At 36.2% G+C, this 25,094-nt stretch overlaps 1 protein-coding gene across 1 annotated transcript in view; it reads right to left on the reverse strand.

Annotated features, from left to right (window-relative positions):
* The window catches only part of LOC122809306 (metabotropic glutamate receptor 6-like), a 437,750-nt gene that overhangs the window by 44,160 nt on the left and 368,496 nt on the right, over nt 1–25,094 (reverse strand). Inside the window, exons 8-9 of the mRNA XM_044080696.1 lie at nt 23,588–24,523; nt 15,062–15,299 (exon numbers count right to left, since the gene is read on the reverse strand). Coding sequence (XP_043936631.1) covers nt 15,062–15,299; nt 23,588–24,523 — 1,174 coding nt within the window. The remainder of the gene's footprint in view (nt 1–15,061; nt 15,300–23,587; nt 24,524–25,094) is intronic.

Raw genomic sequence — 25,094 nt, forward strand, 5'->3', positions numbered from 1 at the left:
GGGAAGTTATGGTAGGCAATCTGTTAGATTTCTTCTCATCTAGCAAATTGGAAGTGTATTTCACTTCATGTGCATTATAGGGTTTACAAAAATATTTATATACTTGTCATACAAGTAATTTTGACATTTTTCATTTTTCTTTTTCTTATTGGCCTGATCTAAACTCTATTTTTAGTTATTTGACCAAAATTAAAATATTGACTACAATGAGAATTATTAACACAGTAGTTACAAATTTTACATTTGGTATGGTATTACAAAATATAATACAAAACAAATATAATGTAAAGTTAAACACTGAGAATGGACTTGACTATTTTATCCTTAAACACTAATGGTTTAAACAATCCAAGGAAAAGATCTAATTTATTAAGATATATAAAATTAAATAATGTACAAGTAGTATTTCTTCAAGAGACTCACTTCAAAACAAATTATATCTTTAGCTGGAATCCTAATGAATATATGATCTTATCTCACTCTTCATATAAGAAAAAGTCTAGGGGAACTTCAATTTTATGGGAAAAAAATGTCACTATGCCTCAAATCATTTACAAATATGAAGATAAAGAAGGACTCCTAGCCATAGTAATAGTAAAATATAACAATAGACTCTGAACATTAGTAAATATATATTGGTTTCCAGGTTTCAGGATAGGGACAATAAAAAAACACATGGATCTAATAACTAGAGTATATAAAGGAAATTTGATTTTGGGAGGTGACTTTAATTGTATATTGGATAAATAGAGACCACAAGCAAAATAAATTTACATGTAAGTTCTATAGGAAAGCTACTTAAGAAATGGGAAGAACGTTTAAATCTAATTGATACATTTAGTTATAAGGAGAACAATTCATTATTATTTTCACACCAAGACCACAGATTTGGGACACATACAAGAATTGATAAAATCTTCATATCTCAAGAGCTAAATTCAAAAATAATAACATTTTCCATAATCCCTTGTCCCTTTTCAGTCCATAATTCATTAATTCTCAAAATATATACAGATTATAAGAAATTACTTTTTATGTCAAGAATTCCAGCTTACATTACAAAATTAAAACAATTTAAACCTTAGTTAGATTCAGAAGTACAATTCTTTTTAGATATAAGCTACACTACTGAAATAAATGTAATTAATCTTTGGGATACCTTGAAAGCCTATCTAAATGGAAAAATTATTTCATGGTATAAAAACAAGCTAAAAGAGTGGGAATCAGAATTATGTAACATCCAAAAACAAATTACAGACCTCACTATTAATTCATCTACTTACACACAAAATAATCATAAAAAAGCATTGTAAGACTTAAACAAAAGATATAATGAAATCCTAACTCATAAAACTAATATAGCTGTAGAAAGGTTAAAACTTAGTTCCTATGCAGTATCACCCAAACATATGCATAATTTAACAATAAGATTAAAAAAACATTCAATTGAAAATAATATTACAAGTATTATACATGAAGGAAGGAAAAAAAAAAAAGGTTTTGGATATAAATGATATACTAGATGCATTTAAACATTATTTCTCTGACCATTATAATGATACTTCACCTATAACTAATACATCAAACTTAGACCTGAAATTAGTAAAGGTAAAGGCGATACCAGAAAAGTTAAAGTTAGACATTCAAAAACAAATATCTCTAAAAGAAATTACTCAAAAAATCAAGGAAAGTAAAAGTAATAAAACACCTGGAATTGATGGAATAATTACTTAATTGTATAAGATATTTCCATCTTCAGTAATATCATTGTTTCACAAAACTTTGAATGAAATTCTAGCACAAAACACAACTCCAATTTCATGGAGATACTCCTTAATTACAACCATTATAAAAGAAAACAAAGACCCTTTACAGTGTAAATCTTATAGGCCAATATCTTTACTTAACAATGATTATAAAATCTTCATGTCAATATTAGTTAGTAGAATTAAAAAATCATTGACACACATAATAAATGAGGATCAAACAGGATTCATTTATAAAAGACACACACATGACAATATACAACGAATTCTAACACTCATAGATTTTCTAAACAGAAACAACCAAGAAGCTCTAATAGTAGCTTTAGATATAGAAAAAGCCTTTGGTTCATTGAGATGGGATTTTCTTTTTAAGGCTTTAGAATTGTTTGAATTTCCTACTAATTTTATTAAGCTAATAAAGAATATTTATAAAAACAATTTGGCTTATGTAAAACTTGGGCCATTTACTTCGGAAGCTATTGAAATAACCAAAGGTACAAAGCAGGGATGTCCGATGTCTCCCATCCTGTTTGCCTTAGGAATTTAATTATTTTCCTCATTAGTACACCACAACTCTAATATATCAGGCATAGATGTATATGGTCAACTCAGTTCAAAAATGATGTTATTTGCTGATGATGATTTACTCACATTATCTGTCTCAGAGAAATCAGTACAAAAAATAGATGAAATAGTAGAACAGTTTTATCATATTTCCGGCCTTAGATTTAACATGGGAAAATCTAATTATATACATTTGAGTAAAAAGAGAGACTTTACCTTAACTACAAACTGTGTAATAGGAAAACAAATTCCCATAATAAAATATTTAGGAATCACACTATGTGCTAATTTGGAATCTACATTAGCCACAAATTATAACAACATAATTAATAAAATAAAAATGTTAATAGTAAGCTGGAATAAAATGTTCTTGAGATTTGAAGACAGATTACAAATAATAAAAATGACAATAGTTCCAAAAATTAATTACATTGCACAAGCTATTCCTATAGTACCTAACAAGAAAATCTTGAAAGAAATAAATAAAATTCTATTAAACTTTCTTTGGTATCCAAAAAGAAATAGAATAGCCTATACACATCATGTTAGATCTTGGGAAATGGGTGGAATTAAACTTCCAAATCTAGAATCATACATAAAAGCTTCCATATTAAGAACTACCATTAAGTGGATAGATCTTAATTATTCTTCAACATGGAAAACATTGCACACTATTATTTTTCTAAATGAAAATAAAATAATTAAAAATTGTATATTAAGTGAACAAAATAATAGGATGTGGCACATATTGACTGTTAATATTCAATATAATATAACAAAACCAACAAACTTAAATTATATAAATAATATTTACAATTTATTCAGAAGATTTATATATACTAACACAGATATTAAAATTTGGCTAGACTTGATAATACCCTTTAGCTCTACAAAGAATTTCTTCAATAAAATTCATAATGTTATTTTAACTAGATGGGAGGGGGAAAACTTCACTTGTTGGCAACACTGTATAGAGAATCAGGTTGTATTAGACATTCAACAAATTCAGAACAAATATGACATTCCATCAGCAGATTGGTTGATACTACAAAGCATATTATCAGATGTTAAGGATCGTAATAGTAAAATTATTAAATGTTCTTATAAAACTAGTCCAAATTTGATAAATCTAATATCTGAAGTTATTTATGACAATTATAATTGGGCGAATCTAATTTCAAAATTATACAAAATATTAATAACACATAAAACTAACCCTAATGCAAGATATTGGAATTTCATAGCAAAAGGATGTCACACTAATCTATCAACTGAGAGTAAAACAAATTGTTTATGTTCTGTTAGCTTAACATTTAATTTACAAGTATGGAAAATATTTACATGGAAATATATTCACAGGTCATTTATCAAACCTGATAAACTAGCCAAATTCAATTCACTTGATAAATCCATTTGTTGGAGATGTTATTTAAACTGTAAAGCTGATTGGTCTCGTATATTTTTTGATTGTATTAATATAAAAAATTCTGGGAAGAAATTACTATTTTTCTCCAAGCTATATTTACAGATACCTTTATTTTAACCAAATCTTTAGTTCTCTTAAATGTTAATGATACTATTGGAATGAATAAAAAAGATCTATACCTACTTTGGTCCATGCTATCTGTGACAAGGAAATGTATAACTAGAAAGTGGAAGACTTCACAAGAACCTACTCTGGAAGAATTCTTGAGATTGCTAGAAGAAACAGCAACATTAGAAATCAAGGTGAAGGAATCGAGAATTTCACCTATAACTTGGACAAACAATCCTTGGGAAAAATTTGTAACTCTTATTGAGACATTAAAAATGAACCCTAAATAATTAATGTGTAACTTTATACTTTATTAATTGAATATTATAACATTTTGTTACTAATTTCATATATTTTATTAATTTTCTCCTCCTTTGTTCAGGTCAATTGTACATAGTGTATATAAAGGTTTATAATACTTGTTTATTGATGATTGTATTGTTAAACATTATATTATTTGGAAAATAAAAAATTATTTGAAAAAAAAAAGAAACTGATGTGGAATAAGGTGAAGTCCCAAGACTGGAAAAACTCCCGTATCAGCCTCAACAAAAACTTGAGATTCCTCATTAAATCCTCTAAAGCTAGTTATGAAAACAGAATTGCAGCAGATAGTAAAGACAACCACAAGGCTTTCTATAGTTATGTAAAGAATCTCCACGGCAATACCAGATTTGCTCTGAGTTACTGCACAATGGTACTTCCTATACCGAGCCAACAGATATTGCCAATATACTGGCTGACAGATTCAGTGCCAACTTTATCCCTCTCCTCCCCAAAGGAACAATAACAATGTCAGTAGATTGCCAGGCACTCAGTGTTACTGCTGCACAGGTTAAAACAGCACTATCCAAGGCCAAGAATACAGCTTCTATGAGACCTGACAATATCCTTGGCTCTGTTCTACATGAAATACAGAGTGAACTGGTACCTCACCTGTGTGCCCTGTTCAATCACAGCCTCATCTCAGGCTTTGTCCCTAATGAATGGCACACTGCTGCAGTCATCCCTCTCCACAAAGGAGGAGTGACTACAGACCCTAGGAAATATCACCCCATTAGCCTGATGAGTCTGATATACAAAGCTATGGAATGCATCATCATGGACCTACTAAACAAGGATATAGGGAATCTCCAAACTCTGGATACCACACAGTTTGGTTTTGTGAAGGGTAGATCATGCCTACTCAACTTGGTCGACTTCTTTGAGTCAGTCACCAGAGCTGTGGATGAAGGTAAGGTGGTTCATATAGCCTACCTTGATCTGGCCAAGGCCTTTGATACCATTCCCCACTCAGGAATCATACAAAAACTCAGTAAGCTAGGCATCAACCCCTATCACTAGGTAGGTTGCATACTGGATCACAGATAGAACCCACAGTGTGAAAGTAGCTGATTCCAAGTCAGACTGCCAACCAGTCATGAGTGGAGTCCCACAAGGTTCAGTCCTGGGTCCTCTCCTGTTTGGTATCTACTTCTCTGAAGTCCAGGCCAACACAAAGGGACTCTGGCTGACAAAGTTCTCAGACAATTGCAAGTTGGGAGCTATTATTAACTCCCCAAGTGATGTTGACATCCTACAGAAAGGCCTCACTGAGACCAACGACTGGTATCAAAACCACGGTCTTAAGCTCAATGCCAAAAAATGTGTCATCATCCCCTTTGGGAAAAACCCGGTTCTCATGAATTACCACATTGATGGTAGTCCACTGAACACAGAAGGCATTATAAGAGATATGGTAACACAGGTTGATAGTAACCTCTCTTTTGACCACCACATTGCCACTGTGGTCAGAAAGTCCTTCTACGTGGCACATCTCATTACTAAGGGTTTTGCATCCAGGAAGACAGAGGTCATCGTCTCCCTTTTCTCTTCCCTCATTAGGCCAATCATTGAGTACAATGCCCCATTTGGCATGTACCTCACTAGACAACTGCAACATCTAGAGAGGATGCAAAAGTACCTCACAAAGAGGATCCTAGGCCTTAAACACTTGCCTATATGGACAGACTAAAAAAAACTCCAACTATTCTCTATCTCATATCGCCTACGTAGAAGGGATCTCTGCTTGACTTAGAAAGCCATGTCTGACCCAGCTCTGTTAGAAATGCTACATCTAAAGAAATCCCAATCCCTCCACACCACATGCTCCAGAGATCTCAACCTCATTACCACAATCAACAGAATGTGCTGGAGGGATAGGTTCATAACCCAGAGACTGCCCATGCTATGGAATAGACTTCCCATAGATGTCAAACAGAGCACCTTACTGGCCCTCTTCAAGAGAAGCCTTGATGAGTGGATGGGAAATAGAAAATTCACCCTGGGGATCACTCCAGTGACTTTACTCGACAGAGGCACTGGGAACTAAGGTCGGGTGGCATGATGTCAGGCTAATCTTATGGGCAAGGCTTGTAAAGGCTCCAGGGCCATTAGCCTACTACACACCTATGGACCTATAAACCTATGAATCAAGCCCCAGTGTTGAAATTAAGGGTAGCTAAGCTTTAATAAACAATGAAAATATTTTAATATAATGCTTATGTTAATAATATGGTTTGGGTTTTAAAATGACTTAAGGTACATTCAATTACTTTTTAATTTTATACTTTTGGACATTGTCCTGGATAATTTCTTACTTTTATATTTTTAACTTTAAACTCAGCTTGAAGGTTAGGTTTGTATCATTCTACTGTTGAAACACTAGATGGCATTTATGTATTTTTACACATTTTTCTTACTCCACTGGTTTAATTTAGGAAATTAAGTGAAATATTTGTATAAAATAGGATTTTTGAACTATTTGTTAATATTACAGATTTAGGATGTTTGTTTTATTTTTTTTTTATTGTGTTTAGGGTTTTGTTTTGTATGTATAACTGACATCATTAGGGTGTAAGCAGTTTGTTCACCTAATAGATTGACAGATACTAATTGAATGATAGTTTTTAATTAATTAAATAATGGGATTGTTTTAAACAGTTAGGAAAGGTATATATAGGATCCAATTAGTTATTTATTTTTTATTTATTTATTGACATTTTTTAACCTGTGTAAAAATTGATAAGACTGTACTGTATTGGAATTAACTGGGAAACAACTGAAATGAGACTGAAACAAAACTCTTTATCTGTTAATTACCCAAATTCATGCTGAACAAAAGCCAGTCTCTCCTTTATGGGCCAAGTCCTATGAACTTTTCAGAATGAATTTTCCAAATGCTGTAGTTCATTTAATAAGGTTTTATTAGATGTTTACAATATCCGAATACTGTCTTCATTAACACTGCTGATAAACAATATCAAAAGTTACTGCACATCATATTCTGATTGTCATGAACAACATAAACTAAAATAGTCTTTATTTGACCTGTCTTCTGTACTCAGGCTCGAGTCCCTGTATTGTAACTTAATCTTCTCTGTCATGAGAGGTCAAAAGAACTAATTGACTGGCTGACTTCCCTAACTGCATCAGAAGTATGTTTTAATATTACCAAAACCTTGTAATGCTTTACACACCCTTTTAGCCTTGGTTCCCTTGGTTTCCAGGCCTGGTCTTAATCTAACATTCCATTAAGGAGCATATTGTATCGTTCCCTTGAGAAAAGAACATTCTGTTTTTCTGTATTTTCTGCACATTTTATGCTTATCTTTTCTTTCTAACAAACTGTCCCTCATGCTTGACCAGCAAGGTTATTTTTTTTTCTGTTTAACTGTCTTTTATGCATAAATGAAACAGAATTTCTAGGCCTATTTTACCCTTTAGCCTGTCTAATGTCTAATAACTATTTTAAAATGGAAGTCCCTAATCTAACAACTGGGTTAGTCCAGCTAGACCAGAAGCCCATTTTTCAGTGGAGACCCAAGGAGAAAATCTCCAGTTACAGGCAGTTTACAATACTTAAAATACATACATACACAATACATAAAATTCATACTCCAAGACAGAGAAATAAAGACACATAAGGCCGGGAGATATATAAACAATAATAATAAATGAGTAGTAATGTAAAAAATAAAAAAATGTATGTCCATATATAGATGTAGTGGAATAGTATAACTTAAGGATGTAGTATGTAGGAAAAGTACAAGTGTAAGGTGAAAAAGGTGAAGTATATGTGTAAGGTGAGAAGGAGCAGGAGGAGGTACAGTAAGATGTCTGAGGAATAGGAGGGAATAGAAGAATGTAAATAGAGTAAAATACAAGAGTAGAGTGGAATTAAGTAGGGTCATGACAGGTGCAAGTCTTGGTGTTAAGTATGTGAAGTCTGAGTTCTTTTTTAAAGTGTCTATATGGTGGGGAATGGAATGTATGTGTGTTGGGAGTTTATTCCAAGCTTGGGCTACAGTGCATTTATATAGTAACTTACTGACAGTTTTCTTTGGTTGGTAAATATTTAGGAGTTGCTGGTTTGAGGTGCAGAGGGTATGAGTGGGAGTATAGGTAGATACCAGGGAGTAGAGAGCAGAGCAGGAAGATGGCTTGTATAATATAGAGTGTGTGATTTGAAATTGTGATAGAAGAAGTTGTTGTGGGAGTTCAAGCCATTGGAGAGAACTGAGTGCAAGGCAATGATGCGAGGACAGTTGATGACAAATCTCACTATTTTGTGGTATGTTTGTTGGAGTTTGGCCAAGGTTGTGGACTGAATGTTAGTTAGGACTGGGGTAGCATAGAGAAGGGAGAGGAGGAGAAGAACCTGTGCTAAGGAGAGTCTAGCATTAAAAGTTAAAACTTTTCTGTTGTGATAAAGCAAGCCCAGTTTTTGGTGAGTTTTTTTAATACTTTGGAGGATATGTAAGTTCAATTTAAGTTCATCATCAATGATGGCACCTAGGAGTTTTGTGTGGGGTTCAGGTTGTATGATGGTGTTATTGGAGGATGTGATGGCAAAGGTGGAATTATAATGAGAGAGAGAACAAGGGAGAAAAAGCAAGAGGTTTTTTTGGGGGGTTTAAGATGAGTAGATTATCAGACAGAAACTTTTCAATGGAGAGAAAGGCATCTTGGATAAGAGTATGGAGTGCAGAGATATTACTGGAGGTGGAGATGAGAGTTGAGTCATCAGTGTATTGAATTAGGGAAGATTGCAAGATGTATGAAGTTCATTAGTGAAAATGTTAAACAGATGGAACTTTGGGGTACACCGGATGTGACTGGAAGGGAGGGTGAGAAGGAAGAGAGTCATCTGACATATTGGTGCCTATGAGAGAGGTAGCTAGAGAACCAGGCTAGGGAGGTAGCAGATAGATTGAGGTTAGCAAGTTTAGATAGAAGTATAGGGTGAGAGACAGTGTTGAAAGCTTTGGAGAAGTCAAGGAAAAGAAAGGATATGAGTTGGTTGTTATCATGGGCCTCAGCGACAGTATTAGTAAATGATAGGAGGGCAGTAGCTATGTTGTGGTGTAGCTGTAAGCCATGTTGAGTGGGTGTGAGAAGGTCTTCCTGGAGGAGATAGTTAAGAAGCTGCATATGAATGCATTTTTTGAGTATTTTAGAGAGAGGGTAAAGGATGGCTATAGGTCTATAATTATGGGTCAGTTGAGTTCCCCCCCTTTATGCATGGGGATGGGGAAAAAGGATTTCCAAATGAATGGCACTGTTGCTTCTTAAATGGAGCTATTGATTAAGAAGGATATGGGATAGGCTATGGATTCAGCAGCTAGTTTGAGGAAGGTAGGTGGGAGATTGTCAGAGGAGGGAGAGCAGGGTTTAAGCTTTGGCAGAAGTGATTGAACGTAGGAAGTAGAAACAGGTTGAAAGGTGAAAAGGTTTTTGTTAAGTGAGTTGGGAGGAGGAGAGGGGGTATTTGTGTTGGAGTTAGAGGGTATGAGGTTTTGGACTGTGTCAATGAAGTGTCTATTGAGGCAGGTAGCAATTTCTTCAGGAGTATTATATGAGAAAGGGGAGGGATTGGAAGGACAACCTGGCCAGAGAATTTTGTTTAGGGTTGTCCAGAATTTACATGGATTGGATTTGCTATTGATTTGGATTATGTATGTTATCTGAAGAAGTCCTTTATTTTAAGGATGAAAACGCAGTCATACAGTTAAGCGTTAATACTAATTTTGAATAAATATTTTTTTAAACCGGAGCATCTACATTTTATTTGTGACTTCCCAGGTGCCATTTAGTAGTGTATTTGTAAGTACCTTGGTTTCCCATTTTTCTGTGTTTTTTGGAAAATTAAAAAAAATAAATAAAATAAATAGTGTGTCAGCATTAGCACATGACAATAATTAAAGATCCATGATATAAACTGTAATAGCTTCAGGATATATATTAGCATCCATTTAGTAGGAACACTCAGTAAATGAACTAAGTCAAAGATGGTTAGAAGCATTCAAGTCCTTAAGATCCATAAAATAATGATGACTGAACCTAATGAAAATAATCCAAAGCTATGACCACAAATAAGCCCGAATAAAAACCTTCCTCATTAAATCCAATGATGTTGATAGAAAAATGTAGCAGTTAAACCAAGCTGTACTATTGGGTTAAGCTATATATAATGCTCCAGTAGATTGCAGCAATAAGAATTGGGACAATCAGTAATGAATTAAGTATACCTTGTGCCCTGGGCATTTTTAATCCATAGTCCCCCCACACATTCAGACTTTTTTTGGGAACCACATATAAATGAACAACCTTTTGTATTCACCTCCCTGTTTTATAGCATGAAAAACCACTTGAATTGCTGTTAGTAGAGTCCACCAATGTCCATACCCAACCAAATGCACACACTTGATTGCACTCACCTCATATGTCTGACTATGAAAAAATAAATGGCCACAGAAAAGTATTTGACTTGTTTTAATCAAATGCACGCCAGTCCTGCAATGCAAGATTAGCAACTGCTTAACTTGAATATGACAGTATAGTAAGCCATTTATATACACAGATAACCCCTGTAACCAGCAGTTATAGCTCCATTATTGACTGTGTATACTTCAGATGTCTGGTTGTAATAAAAAATAATTAAAAACAACATTATGAATTTCAATTTTTTTCACTCAAATGCACAGTATCTCAAGTATTTCTACTTATTTCACACAAATCCAGATCAGTCCTGCAAAATTAGACTGCTTAAGAGCACACAACAAGGGGGTATGTTAATTTCATCCACAGACAGTTTCACCCCGCATCCAGCTTAGCCACTTTGGTCTGTATACCTCATACCAACTTCTTACTTTAAGAATCAGAAACAAAAGCCAAAATCTGGGATAAATTTTAAATATTACTTTTGTATAATTATAAAGTTGCTAGACTATCAGTTTTTGAATTAGCATGAATTTTATAAAGGATATGAAGTCTAAAACTCCAAAGTCTGTCATTAATTGGTGATTGCAATCTTCAATGATTTGCCAGAAAACTACAAATCTTATAAAGAACAGACATAGATTATGAAGAAAATTCAGGTACAACCTGAAAAATCAGGAACAACTGAGAGTTAATTTCATCTTTGTTTTTTCACACAAACAGTAGCCAGAAATAATCCAGCTTACTTTACCCAAATGCACACATAAGTCCTGCAAAGTCAAACAGTTTAATTGAACAAACAACAAACTAGTAGGTATTTTATCCACAGAGAGTCATGACTCTGCAATAAGGCACTGTTTGCTGCATGACCTCTTCTGGCTGTGGAGAAAATAATGCCTCTTAATCTCTTGGTTCAAGAATCACAGATAGAGCCAAACTATAATAAAGGGGTCCCCTTCACATTATCGACACTTCAAAATGCCAAATTTCATATGGCCGAGACCATATGATCGACATTTGAAATGCCGACAATGCAGAACCGGCATCTCTATACAGTGTGGAATGGAAGGAGTTCCATTCCTGCACTGTAGTGTGATCTCGGAATTGGTATGTTTAAGTGAGGGGGGTGTGGGGGTGGAGCCCCCCCATTGGGGGTGCAGGGGGCTTGCCCCCCTGCTAGCAGTGTTTAGGTAAGTGTTTGTTGTTTTTCACTTTTGTTTTTCATATGTTCGACATTTCAAATATTGTTCATATGGTCTCGGCCATATGAAATTCGGCATTTTGAAGTGTCGAACATATGAAGTAGATCCAGTGAAGGATAGAATCTCCAAATCAGGGCAAGATTTTCTAATATTGTTCTAATATACTTAAAAAGTTGCTAGAATAACAGGGTTTGTTCTAGCATGCATCTTCTGAATGATACAGAGTCTGAAACTTGTGTGTCATTATGTAGTCCCTAACCCACTACAACTTACCTAAAAAAGCACACATTTTATGAGGGACAGAACAAAATCAGAGACATTTCAAGAGTAGATTTCCCAGTACCACAAACTTCTAAAACTGGGACCACCTAACCTTTCAGGGAGTAAGCTAAGTAGTGCAACTAATGAAATAAGTACTAGTAAAAAGGGGTGACAAATGGTCAGAAATCTATCAGTAAAATATTTTTTAAATTCAATAAACTACAACACAATGTGTATTTTTGTATTTTGTTGAATATTAATTTCTGATAGTTACATTTCTGAATTCTTGCTCGTGCTTTTCTGATTTATCCATTTAAAACTTGCTTATTTCTATCTCCAGAGTCTGTCAAGATGTGAACAATTTTCATGAAAAGGTGTTGAATACAGCAAAGAAGGTGCAATAAACCCATACATAATTGCTGAAGTGCAAGCCAACCAACCTGCCATTACACAAAATGCAATTACAGAGCAGCTTTGACTTGAAACCTGACACCCAAAATGCACAATCGCAGTCAGAAGACTAGATTTTGTGACGAATAAATGCACCTGCGGGGTCTGCTACATTTTGCATGTCTGTAAAGCCAGCAGCAGAAGCACTGATGTATGTAAAAAATACACCGTACTGTCAAATACTTTATTGCACTGTTGCTCTATATACAAGAACTCCCCAACTGGAGTTCCATTGTGGTAATCTTCAAGCCAGCCATGGGCCCCCAGGTGGCTGCCTGAATCACTCTTATATTCTGCCATTGGGCACAAGTACCTCTTCTAGGGTACCTAACAGTAACCCAGAAAAATACAGAAACCTTGCTGAGTTTGTTCAATCAAAAAAAGTAGATCCGGTAACAATTGAGGTGAAACAAAAGCTGAATACTGAGAGTAGGACAGTCTTTCAGTTTAAAAAAAAAGACACATTCCACCAAATTCAACAAACATTGAAAAACTCACAATTCTTGATATATATATATATATATATATATATATATATATATATATATATATATATATATAAAATATATATATATATATATATATATATATATGTGTGTGTGTGTGTGTGTATGTATATATATATATATATATATATATATATATATATATATATATATAAATATACATTACTGAAGGAAAGTAAATTGAAAACTTGTTAGGGTTTTTTATTGTTTTTTTTTTTCCCTATATAATTTTCTCCCAATTGTCTGCCATGCATCATCCATCCCATGAATGGATTGGTTCACCTTCCTTATGGATGACAGCTGGTCATAGAAGTTTGTCATTCTGACAAACTTCAGGGTTAGTAATGCCCTAGGTCTTCTTCCAATGGCAAAGTGAGTGAACAGAAGCATAATGCAGGCCCCTTTGGTCCTACCTTTTTTCATGCTTGCCAGTACCTGCTATAGGACATATACACTATTCAGGTGGAGGCTCACTGACAGCCATTGGTCTACACTTTTTGAGATATCTGGCATCCATCTTGTATTAGTCTTGCAGTGGAATAAGCTTGCTTCCCTACCAGGATAGGGAAGTTGATTTTGGCCAATCACTCCCACATTTTCCTGCAGGCTCCTCTGATACCTATGTTGTCAATAAATTCTGAGTTCTCCAAGTCACAGTCAAGGCTTTATCATTCTGTGCCACAAAGACAACTCTAAGTAGACTATTAATAATATTCTGTTTTAATACTCTGCATATGATGAACAATTATACATTCAACAGTTCTAATGCTTAATTATCATGACATTATCAACAATAACAGAGTGTGCTAAAAACTTTTCCGATTAAATAAATATCAATCTTATAATGAATCAGGATATATGGAGAAATTGCTTGTATTGTCTTTGTCTAAATAATAATCCATACTCTTCCCACAGATAAAGTGGCTGAAGAAGTAACTCTCTATAAAGTCTGGTTTGTATATTCTTTCAGTTATAGCAGCCGGATGGGACCAACTGTAGGTAAAAGGAAGGAAGGGAACTCATGGAGTATTTCTTAGGATTTACTTTTATCCAGTTGTAGAAGCAATAATGTCTTTCTGTAATATACATACATACATACATACGTACGTACATGCAAATATTTCAAGCATGGGCAATAATGCCCTTCTAACCTGCCAATATACTAAAACAGTCAAACCCCAGAATAAGTGCAAAACTTGTTCTTAGAGATATTTAAATTAGAGCTTGCTTTCATATAAGTTGGCAGCGAGTTTAACATGTAAAACCCCACAAGTCATTATTCACAGGGTCATAAACATGTCTAGCTTACATATGTGGAGTTTGTTTAATCGTAATTACATCCACATCTACCTTATATATGTTAGTGACTGAAAAATTAAGTGATCCTGGCATAAGAAAAGTAATATCAGAATTAGCAATAAAAGATAAACAAGACATTTCCAAAATCCTGAAATCCTATATTAGCGCAGGGATCATAGAACAGTTACTGCTTGAATTAAGGCTGACAAATATTTATACCACTGCCGCAGACCTGCATATATCTATAATAACATTTTTGGAAGTACTCTTTGGGAATTTACAGGCTACTTATTATCAGAAAAAAATGTCTTGCATGTTCAGGCAGCTCCAATGGCTATCCTTTTTTCTGCATGTTAGCTGCTGTTTCTTGAAGAATTCTATAGGCTTGTGTATCAGAGCCATATGAATACCATGTTGTGTCAAATGCCAGGGTCAAAGTATCTTTTAAAATATTCTGTAAAAATTGATTTTTTATAAAAAATTAAAAAGTTCATACTTCCACACTTGAAGTTAAATCCCTTACTTTCTCCATGAAACCCACTCACGGGAAAGGGAAAGATGATGGCATTACTATATACGGGAAGTACATTTCAGATTTCATACTTACATACAGAAGCAAGTGACCTTTGGAACAGGGGGTTCAGGTCCAGGGTAGGATTATCAGGAGAAACAAGAGCATAATAAAAAAAATGATACATACATTTTCCTGTTCCTACTTACTGTCCACCTTCTTCTCCTCAGCCCTTGTGTCACCATTCTGCTTGTCACTGAGCTTCTGTGACAGGCGGGTGGACATGGTGGCAGCAGTGGCCACTGCTTTAAAGCTTCTCTTCCGCTTTTGTACATTCTGTTCTGGGTGAAAGATGATAACATAGACCTTAGGAACATACAGCATGCCCAGGGACACTGATGCACTGAGACTCATAGACACGGTCAATGTTGCGGTTTGGATAAACATCTATTTTTTTTTTGCAAGGAAAAAAAATAAAGATATTAAAAGTCATATACATCTAAGACTGTTACTTTCATGGTACCATTTTCATTTTATTATACATATCAGTCACTTTTACTATCTGCATTATTCCATTCCCCTCCACCTCACATCACCCCAACCCTCCAGTTAAGGCATTAAGTTATGCAAAAACATAGCATTCGCTCATCACATCAGGTAAACAGATAGAAGGCCACTGCTCTGAAAAAACACAGGCACCTGCTAGGACAGCAGCCATGTTATCGTGTGAGTCAGTACTTACGATCTTCTAACTTTCTTTCCAAAAGTATCTGCAAATAGTAATGCACAAAGAAATGCAAACTTTGAGTAGACGTATTACTGAATCTGCATGATATCCTTAGATGTACCAGATGCAGTCATCATTTTCCTATGTGGTATGATCTAACTTCACAACTTATTACCTTACTGGTTCTTGATTGTCTGCATTAACTTCCTTTTATATATTGCATTTCTGCTTGCTCTTGAGGTCCTGGTCATGCTCACAACAGTCAAGGCTTCTTCTGGTAGCCCTTTGTATGCTTCTTTATACTTTGCTTTATACTTTCCTTACTGTTTCTTACAAGTATTATGTTCTTTCTCTAGTTATTTGTTATTTGATAATAAGTTAATCAAACTGGCCTGTAGATCCTGTTCTGCCATGACATAGGTCAATGACACAAAGAAAATGATATCTTGACAAAATGACGTAATGTCAAATTATCAAAATGACATCCTGTTAGTGATATAATAAAACAAATTTACTAGATAATGTGGGTGATATCAAACATGAGACCAAATTATAGCAAATTATGTTTTCACACTACCATAGTATCTAACCATAGCTTAGTTTTCAGATGCAACTATTGTATTTAGACGTATATTTATGAAACAAAAATAATTCCTACACATAGATGGAGAAAGCTCATATATGAACCCTGTATTTTTCTTAAAATCCCATAAAAGAATAGATGAAAAGTTAATTGCTCGGTCTATTTTAACTCAGGCCAGGGTAACAACTGTCACCATAGCAGAAGCATTTGTATTATTCTGAGGTCGACTCCTTTGTTTTATCCTTGGTTTATTGCTAGTGCTAACAGGAAGGCTATTATAGTGAGCTGGAGCTATTTTATTAAAGGCTACTGCACCACAGACAAGATTAAATGCAAGCTTTTTCAAGGTCAAAGCATTTTGATCTGTAGATCTCAACAGATAATGAAAGGATACTATTACAAGTCTGTTCCCTAAATGCAGGCAATCATTAATGTGTAAAGAAAAAAAATTTAATCAATGGGTGAATGGATCTATTGGTATTTGAAAGCCATCTGACTTTTTTGATAAGACAGTGGTGTTCTGTATTACTGAGAGTGAAATAAATTGACAGATTTTACTGAGTGTAGCTTGTAGACACTATGTGTTACAGGAAGAATTCAAGTCTACTGACAACAGAACACATTTTAACCCTGGGATCAGTGCATTTAACCATATACCTCATTATGATTCTGAAGTTAACAAGCTTGTGAGCTTGTGCCTGACTTTATGTTATATCAGGACCTTTTACTACAACCATATTCACTTTTTTTTTTAAAGGTTAAATTAGAATCTATACATACGCTAAGATACTTGTAGTTATTATCTTGGTTAATAATACCTGAAAATTCTTTAATGCAACTTTCGACTAGCACCAAAGAACACGGAAGCAGACTCACTTACATTTCACACCAGTTTACCATTGTTCAGCCAGTCCCATAGTGTGAAGCACTCCACTTGTTTACCTTACTGCTCCAGTCAGCAAAACGTTTGCCTCTAATAAAGATGCAGTCATCCACATACAGAGTGACATATAGATCTGTGAGTTCCTCTGTCACATTGATAATAAATGATGAGAAGAGGATGGGTCCCAAAACTGACCCCCATAGAAAGCCTCAATCAATGCTTTCCCCATTACTTCTCTGAAAATATGATTTTACATTTCTTCCTGCTCCTTGTATACAGTACCACCCCAGTCCAGCTTCTGTTGTCATTTCTGAATACCTGAAATCCTTGGAGAACTCCCTTTTAATGCTCCACATTCCTGCTAGCCCCTTTATGTCTACTTTTCTTGCTGCTGTAAATGTCAGCAGTTCACTCATTTTGCTTCCTAAGCTCCATACTTTACTTGGCATTATTCCCCACTCAGGTCATTTATATCATCTTTTTTTCCTCCCTGTCTCCACTGTTTATTTTTAACATCCTTCCATCTTTTACCCCAGCAATTCTCTTTGCCACTGCACACTGTCTCATTTTAAATATACTTATTTCTAAGCAAGTGTTCAGTCTTATCATTCCATCTAAGTGCTTCCCTGTCCCATGTCCTGCCTTAGTCACACCGTGTCCTTTGGCTCTAGAAAGCCCATAGTAATCTTCAGTGCAGAAATTAAAAAAAAAATGTCTTTTTTGCACTGATACTGGTATGAAATACCAGCTCTTTTTTTTTTTTTTTTTTTTTTTTTTTTTTTTTTTTTGACAAAAGCAGACATTCAATAAGGGTAGGGAAAATGAGTTTTCAGTGTATGTTATTTTAGGAAACCTACTATAACTTTGTTTATTTTAGTTACCAGAGACTGCCCTAGGTCAATATCTACCAATTTGTGTGCATCTCTTTTTGGTTTCTAAGTTGGCTTATGCAATGTTCTGTAAGCTGGGCTATAACAACTATATAGACAAGGTCTCAAATGGCTGCTGCCCATGTAGCAGTCTATAGTAAGAGTACCTGCTGGGGAATTAGAGCTGCCACATTACTCCTGCTCTGTAGTTTCTCAGATGGCTGCAGCCCATGTACAAGTCTATAGTAAGAGTACCTGTTGGGGAATTAGAGCTACCATGTTACCCCTGCTCTGTAGTTTCTCAGATGGCTGCAGCCCATGTACAAGTCTATAGTAAGAGTACCTGCTGGGGAATTAGAGCTACCACATTACCCCTGCTCTGTAGTTTCTCAGATGGCTGCAGCCCATGTACAAGTCTATAGTAAGAGTACCTGCTGGGGAATTAGAGCTACCATATTACTCCTGCTCTGTAGTTTCTCAGATGGCTGCAGCCCATGTACAAGTCTATAGTAAGAGTACCTGCTGGGGAATTAGAGCTACCACATTACCCCTGCTCTGTAGTTTCTCAGATGGCTGCAGCCCATGTACAAGTCTATAGTAAGAGTACCTGCTGGGGAATTAGAGCTACCACATTACTCCTGCTCTGTAGTTGCTCAGATGGCTGCAGCCCGTGTACAAGTCTATAGTAAGAGTACCTGTTGGGGAATTAGAGCTACCATGTTACCCCTGCTCTGTAGTTTCTCAGATGGCTGCAGCCCATGTACAAGTCTATAGTAAGAGTACCTGCTGGGGAATTAGAGCTACCACATTACTCCTGCTCTGTAGTTGCTCAGATGGCTGCAGCCCGTGTACAAGTCTATAGTAAGAGTACCTGCTGGGGAATTAGAGCTACCACATTACTCCTGCTCTGTAGTTTCTCAGATGCCTGCAGCCCATGTACAAGTCTATAGTAAGAGTACCTGATGAGGAATTAGAGCTACCACATTACCCCTGCTTTGTAGTTTCTCAGATGGCTGCAGCCCATGTACAAGTCTATAGTAAGAGTACCTGCTGGGGAATTAGAGCTACCACATTACTCCTACTCTGTAGTTTCTTGCTCTGATTGTTATTTTAAGAAAATGATACTGCCACACTTGCTTGAGACAAAGCTCACATTCCTGATATATTGTTTCATGTCTTTCTAGTAAAGATTACTAACTTCTGCTTATTTTCTTATGCAGCTTGCTGAGTTTGATAAAAAGCTAAGTCATTTTATATTAATAGCTCCTATTTCATGGCATTCTTTTCATCATTAGTAGTAGGACTACTAGTCACTTTTGTCCTTTAAGGATTGAAACAAAATGTAAAAAATGTATCACTGTATCCTTTGGGAAGTCATCTACCCTAGGGAAGTACCACATCATCAATGCACACTAAGAATTGACCCAGTTTTCTGGATGTGGAAAAATATGTGGGCAGTTACCTAATTTTTGACCAACATGTGTCTATTGTTCTAAGATAGTCCTTCTATATTGCACAGCTTATAAACAAAGGGATTGTGTCTAGATCTAGGGATGTCATTGTTCCCCTTTACTCGCCCTCATTAGGCCAGTCATTGAATATAATGCCCCCTTTAATATGTATCTGTCCAGGCACATGCAATAACTAGTATGCCCACATACCATACTAAAAGGACACAAGGCCCAAATGACATGTCCTACATGGGCCAACTGAAAGCCCTGTCACTATATTTGGCATTCTACAGACTACTAAGAGATGACCTGTGGCTACCATACAAGGCATCCTCTGACCTAGTACTGCTGGATTTACTGCATATCAGCAAGTCAGATGGCATCACAAATACTCAGTCTAAGGATCTAAACCTCTTCTGCAACATCAACAGAACAGTTTGGCGGGACAGGTATATTTCACAGAGGATACCGCTGCTATGGAACAGACTCCATATCCATATAAAAGAAAGTTCATTCCTGTTCATTTTCAAGCGCAACTTAGATCTATGAATGTGAAACAGAAAATTCACCCCAAGACTGCCCCCCAGTACTACTAATGGACAGATGCAGATCCTAAATGCTTTATCCCATGCATGGGTCCCCTCCAATTATTTATGTAATTATCCCAGTTATTCTCATTAGGGTCATTATTGACCATGGGATGGGTAAGGCCAATCTATAATCAAACAGGTTAGGTTATTCTGAGCACAAAATGTCTAGGCTTAAAATGTCTGGCAAGGGAAGCTAGCCTACTAATTACCTATGAACCTATAAAAAGTGATCTCTTTGGCCAGGTTTTTGGTAATTTCTAAAACTGCTTACTATCATCATGTTTTTCATTACCTTCATCATCAACAACTCCCATTTCCTATTTTTACATGGAGTTTGTGTATTGTGTCATCTGTTACCACATATGTCAGTACAGAACCACTTCTTAGGTTCTTGGCAGTCATGCCCAACTGTTGCAGGTCTTTCACAGTATCCATTCATCATTCTCTAGGCTGGATGTCCTTATTGCCTGTTGCTATCTTCCTGTCCCTTCCAAATCTGCTTAACCAAAACATCTGTAATCTGTTCCCCTCATCTTTCTCAGCAATGGGAGCTTCTCTGCCTTCACTTCTCAGGATTCTGTAACATGCAGTAGCACAGAAGCACTGGTCACACCACTGTTTTATACACCCCACTTTTCAGCTTCTTTGGTATTCTTCTGCCACACACAAACCCCGAATACTTTGCACCTTTTGAGTGCAGAATCTTGATTCTTACTTTTTCTTCCTCATTCAGGCTTCCCTCTCCTCAGCCATACCTTCCTGATCTTTTTTAAAACTTTATATTTTAAATAATGTTATTACAGTGATTATTAATGTTATTATTATGTTACATAAGATGGCGGCGCCTTGTACATCAGTGGCCTCTTTGGCTCCCATTGTTCATTTTGTGTTCTGTTGTTTGTGGTAATTGAACCTTTTTTTTCTGGTTGCTGATGGTTGAGTGTAGATAGGAGGTGTCCGTGGTGTCGGTGGATTGGTGGATCAATTGGATGGTGGACTGTGGATTTGCGCAGGTGACTTGGAGTGGTCAGAGTGGTGGAATGGTGGACCTGGAAGTGGCTGTTTGGGCCTGTGTGTGTGGAGAGAGCCGGGTGGAGTGGATGGCAGAGAGCAGGTGTAGGGTGGTTTTGTGGCGGATCGAACGGTTTGTGGAAGTGGAATTGGATCACTGCCAGTGAAGATGAAGTTGGTGGAGTGGATGGTGGATGGAAACTGTGATTGTGAAGACCGTGGTCATTGGCCTGGAAGAGGACGGATAATGGTGACTGATGTCAGCTTGGATGTGTGCTGATCCAGACTTTGAATGTCTATTTTATTGGACTGTTGGTACTGACTGGTCTTACCAGTGTGGAGATGAAGCTTCAGTTGCTGGGACTCTGTATTATATGTGTGTATCTGTATGTGATTTATGTTCTGTGTTTTCCATGTGTTATATATGTGTGTGTAACAGTTTAGGTGATTTTCGTGCTGTGTTTTTGTTGAAATGGCTTGTGCTGTGCATTAATGAGCTAGAAGGAATGTAATTTCATTCAGCTGTTCACTTTTTTGGTTGTATAGTCTGAATGACAATAAAGTTTTGCTTTGCTTTGCTTTGCTTTTTGCTTTGCTTACAGACTTTTACTTTGGGTTCTAGTGAAAATGTACACATTTCAGACATTCTTGCTTTTTATGCATATTTCTATTTCTGTAAGCTGTTTCCCACACATGATGTCCATCAAGTCTCTCTCTCTCACTATCGGTCATGAGCCCATTCATTGCCCTGTACCGGGTATCCCCATAATGGGGAGGGGGGATGTTAGCTGAACAGAGGGGCTATCATATGGGTAACCATGGCCATTGTTTGTGCATATGATGGCACCTGTCAAAGAGGAAGTTTAGAATGCAGTCCTAGCCCCCCACACACACTCCCTTAGGCTGGTGTCACCATCTACAACACCACAGGACATCCTATGGCCTCTATGTCCATGTATGTGCTTCCACGACGTGCAGTGAGGGCTGCCATTATTGGCTTGGCATTCCAAAGCCCACATTTTTGGTTTTGGCTGTTTTGATGCCCTACAAGCCTCCAGGTGCATGCTGGTTACCATGCAACAAGAATTACTATACCATCCTCCAGGATGGGTGAGTTGTTGTTGGCTGTTCATGCACATCCAGCCCCAGCTAACTCTTCCAGAGCCCAAGCCACTATTCAGACACTAGTCATCTGGGCTCTAGTCAAACCATATCTGTCTATGCACAGAGGTGTGTTCCCTGTATTTTTAATGAACATTAATATTTTATATTGCAGTGTATAATATAATTATATTTTAAAATTACAATAAGCAGGAATGAATGAGATCCTAACCAGGCTATATACCTTATTTAAGAACAATCCAGGTTTCTTAGAGTCCATCAGGTAAATTACATGCTGTATATTCATATTCTCACAGAGTGAAGATACAAGCGGCTAGAAAAAGTAACCAAAGCAGTGGAGAGCAGTTTTGCAGTACATACAGTATATTTGGATGTGCCCAAGGCCTTTCACACTATTACCCATGCAGGTATTAATGACTGACATTTAAATCTAAAGATAAATCCTTATATTGTGTGGTGGTTAGCCTGTCAGAACCTATGTGGTAAACAAAACATTGTCACATCCATGCAGGTGATAAGCTATTAGACAATGTCTTTATGGATCTAGGTGCACTGGTTGATAGTTCCTTATCATTTGATCGTCATGTCTACACAGTAGTAAGGAAAGCCTTCTGTCTGTCTCATTTAACTTCCAAATTCATCTCAGTTAGATCCAAGATGTCTTAATCACCCTTTATTCATATCTTATTAGGTCCATTATTAAATATCGGCATGTATTTGTCTAACATATCACTTAACTTGAGACACCTTAGAGATTCATAGTTAAAAAGATCAGTGGCCTTAGAAACCTTAGTTATCAGAATAAACTTAAAGCCCTCTTTCTGTATTCTTATGGACTTTTCTATGAAGATCTGTCTAGCCTTTTAAGCTGTTTAAGATCCTCCCCCTTACCTCAAATACCAGGTTAAAGGAACTAAACTTTTATCAACAGATAAGTAAGACACATTAGAATGCAATGAATTCATATCCCAAAGTATCCCTCACCTTGGGAACAAACTTCCATTACATATCAAGTAGAGTAACCACACCCATGTACCTTCTAGGTAAATCTAGATAACTGGATGGACAGCCTCAAATTTTCCATCTTTCTATTGTGTCTTGCCCTCATTGAGGCTGGAGAACTTTTGAATAGGGTTTTTTGGCTAAACTTAGACTGTCTTTAAATTGACTGAGTTATACTTACCTATGAACCGAGTGGAGTGTTGCTCACTAAAGAATTTATTTATTTATTTTTTCGGAATTCATTATTTTCAACATATAATTCATGGCAGATAACTATTTTTACTAAGCAAAATGCTTCATTGTTGTCCTCTGTTACATTTCTGGCTCTGTGATTTAACAAAATAGCAGTTCCTTCTTCATTTCTAACATTTGATTTCTACATGCAAAGTAAGATGTAAAAAATATAACGGGTTTAAAAATTATTACTGTGACTGCATATATGCCTGCTTCCTTCATCCTCAAATGAGACATTCTGTATTAAATTGTAATTGACATACCTTGTCAGCTGACTGTGCTGTTCCAAAAAAGATTGGAACAAATGCCAACCAGATGATGCAGGTTGTGTACATAGTAAATCCAATTGGCTTGGCCTCATTAAAGTTTTCTGGCACACCTCGGCTTTTGATGGCATAAATGGTGCATGTCACCATCAAAACAATGCTGTAGCTCAGGCAGCAGATGAGTGATAAGTCTGACATGTCACATTTGAGTATCCCACGAGCAAACTCAGCGTTTGTTGTCCTCTGCTCTTCATAGTCTATATGAGTATGTGGTGGGGCCACACCCAACCAGATAATAACAGCAACAAACTGGGCTGCAATCAAGCTAAATGTGATTACCAGCTGGGAGGTAGGACTGATGAATTTTGGCGGTGTCACTGATTTTTTGCCTTGCTCAAAGATGCGATAAATGCGATTTGTTTTGGTCAGCAATGCAGCATAGCTAATGCACATTCCAAGGCCTAAAAAAATTCTACGAAAAGCACACACCACTACACCTGGTTCGGCAATCATTAGAGGAGTAATTGCATAAATCAGAAATATTCCAGTGAGGAGGACATAACTGAGTTCACGCCCTGAAGCACGAACAATAGGTGTGTCATTGTAACGCATGAAGGTTGTAATTACAAAAGTAGTTGCCAGGATACCCAACATGGCAAGAAAGATAGGTAAAATTGCCCATGGTGACTGCCATTCTAGCTTAATGATAGGGATTGGACGACAGGATGTGCGATTTTCAGTAGGCCTCATATCAAAGGGGCAAAGCTCACAGTTAAATTCATCCAGCTGGTATTGATAGCCATCACATAGCTCACACAGCCAACAGCATGGTACACCTTTCACCCTCTTCTTCCTTTCACCTGGGTTACAGGGAAGACTGCAGACTGAGGAAGGTATCTCTTGTTCTCCTTCATACCACTGCATCTCCTCCATCTGCAAAGAGAATCACAGTATATCAGGTACTTTTAATAATATACCAGATCAGCTTTTTCTGTATCCTACTAGCAATATTTTATTTCTTAAATAAAGGCATCAACATTATCATTTTGCATATGTGTAATGGTTTACATGATGATTTTAGCTCTCTTTGAACTCTCTTATATGAAGTTGCACCACTGCAGTGTATATAATTTTCATTACAGGTCAGAGTATTGCACTTGAATTGCAGCTTGTTGTACTATTTCTGTATATTTGTTCTCTGTTAATTCAATAAAAGTGTCAGGGAGTTATGGGGCAGGGCTCAGCCTAGATAACAAACCGTAATAAATAAAGATCATTATTTGTTGCAACTTTATTCTGTTCTATGTACCTATATGCTCATATTCACTTTTTTTTATTTTTCTCATTTTTCTTCCATACCTTCTTTTCTCCCATTTCCTTACTCTGTATAAACATTGTTGTCAACTTTTCAATTTTTATATTCTCTTTTTCTTTCTATACATTTGCATTGCCTCTTGTAGTACTTTTTTCTGCATTCATCACTATACATTATACTCAATATCCC

This window comes from Protopterus annectens, chromosome 8.part0, assembly GCF_019279795.1.
Source record: "Protopterus annectens isolate FY-2018-M chromosome 8.part0, PAN1.0, whole genome shotgun sequence".
Taxonomy (NCBI): Eukaryota; Metazoa; Chordata; order Ceratodontiformes; family Protopteridae; genus Protopterus; species Protopterus annectens.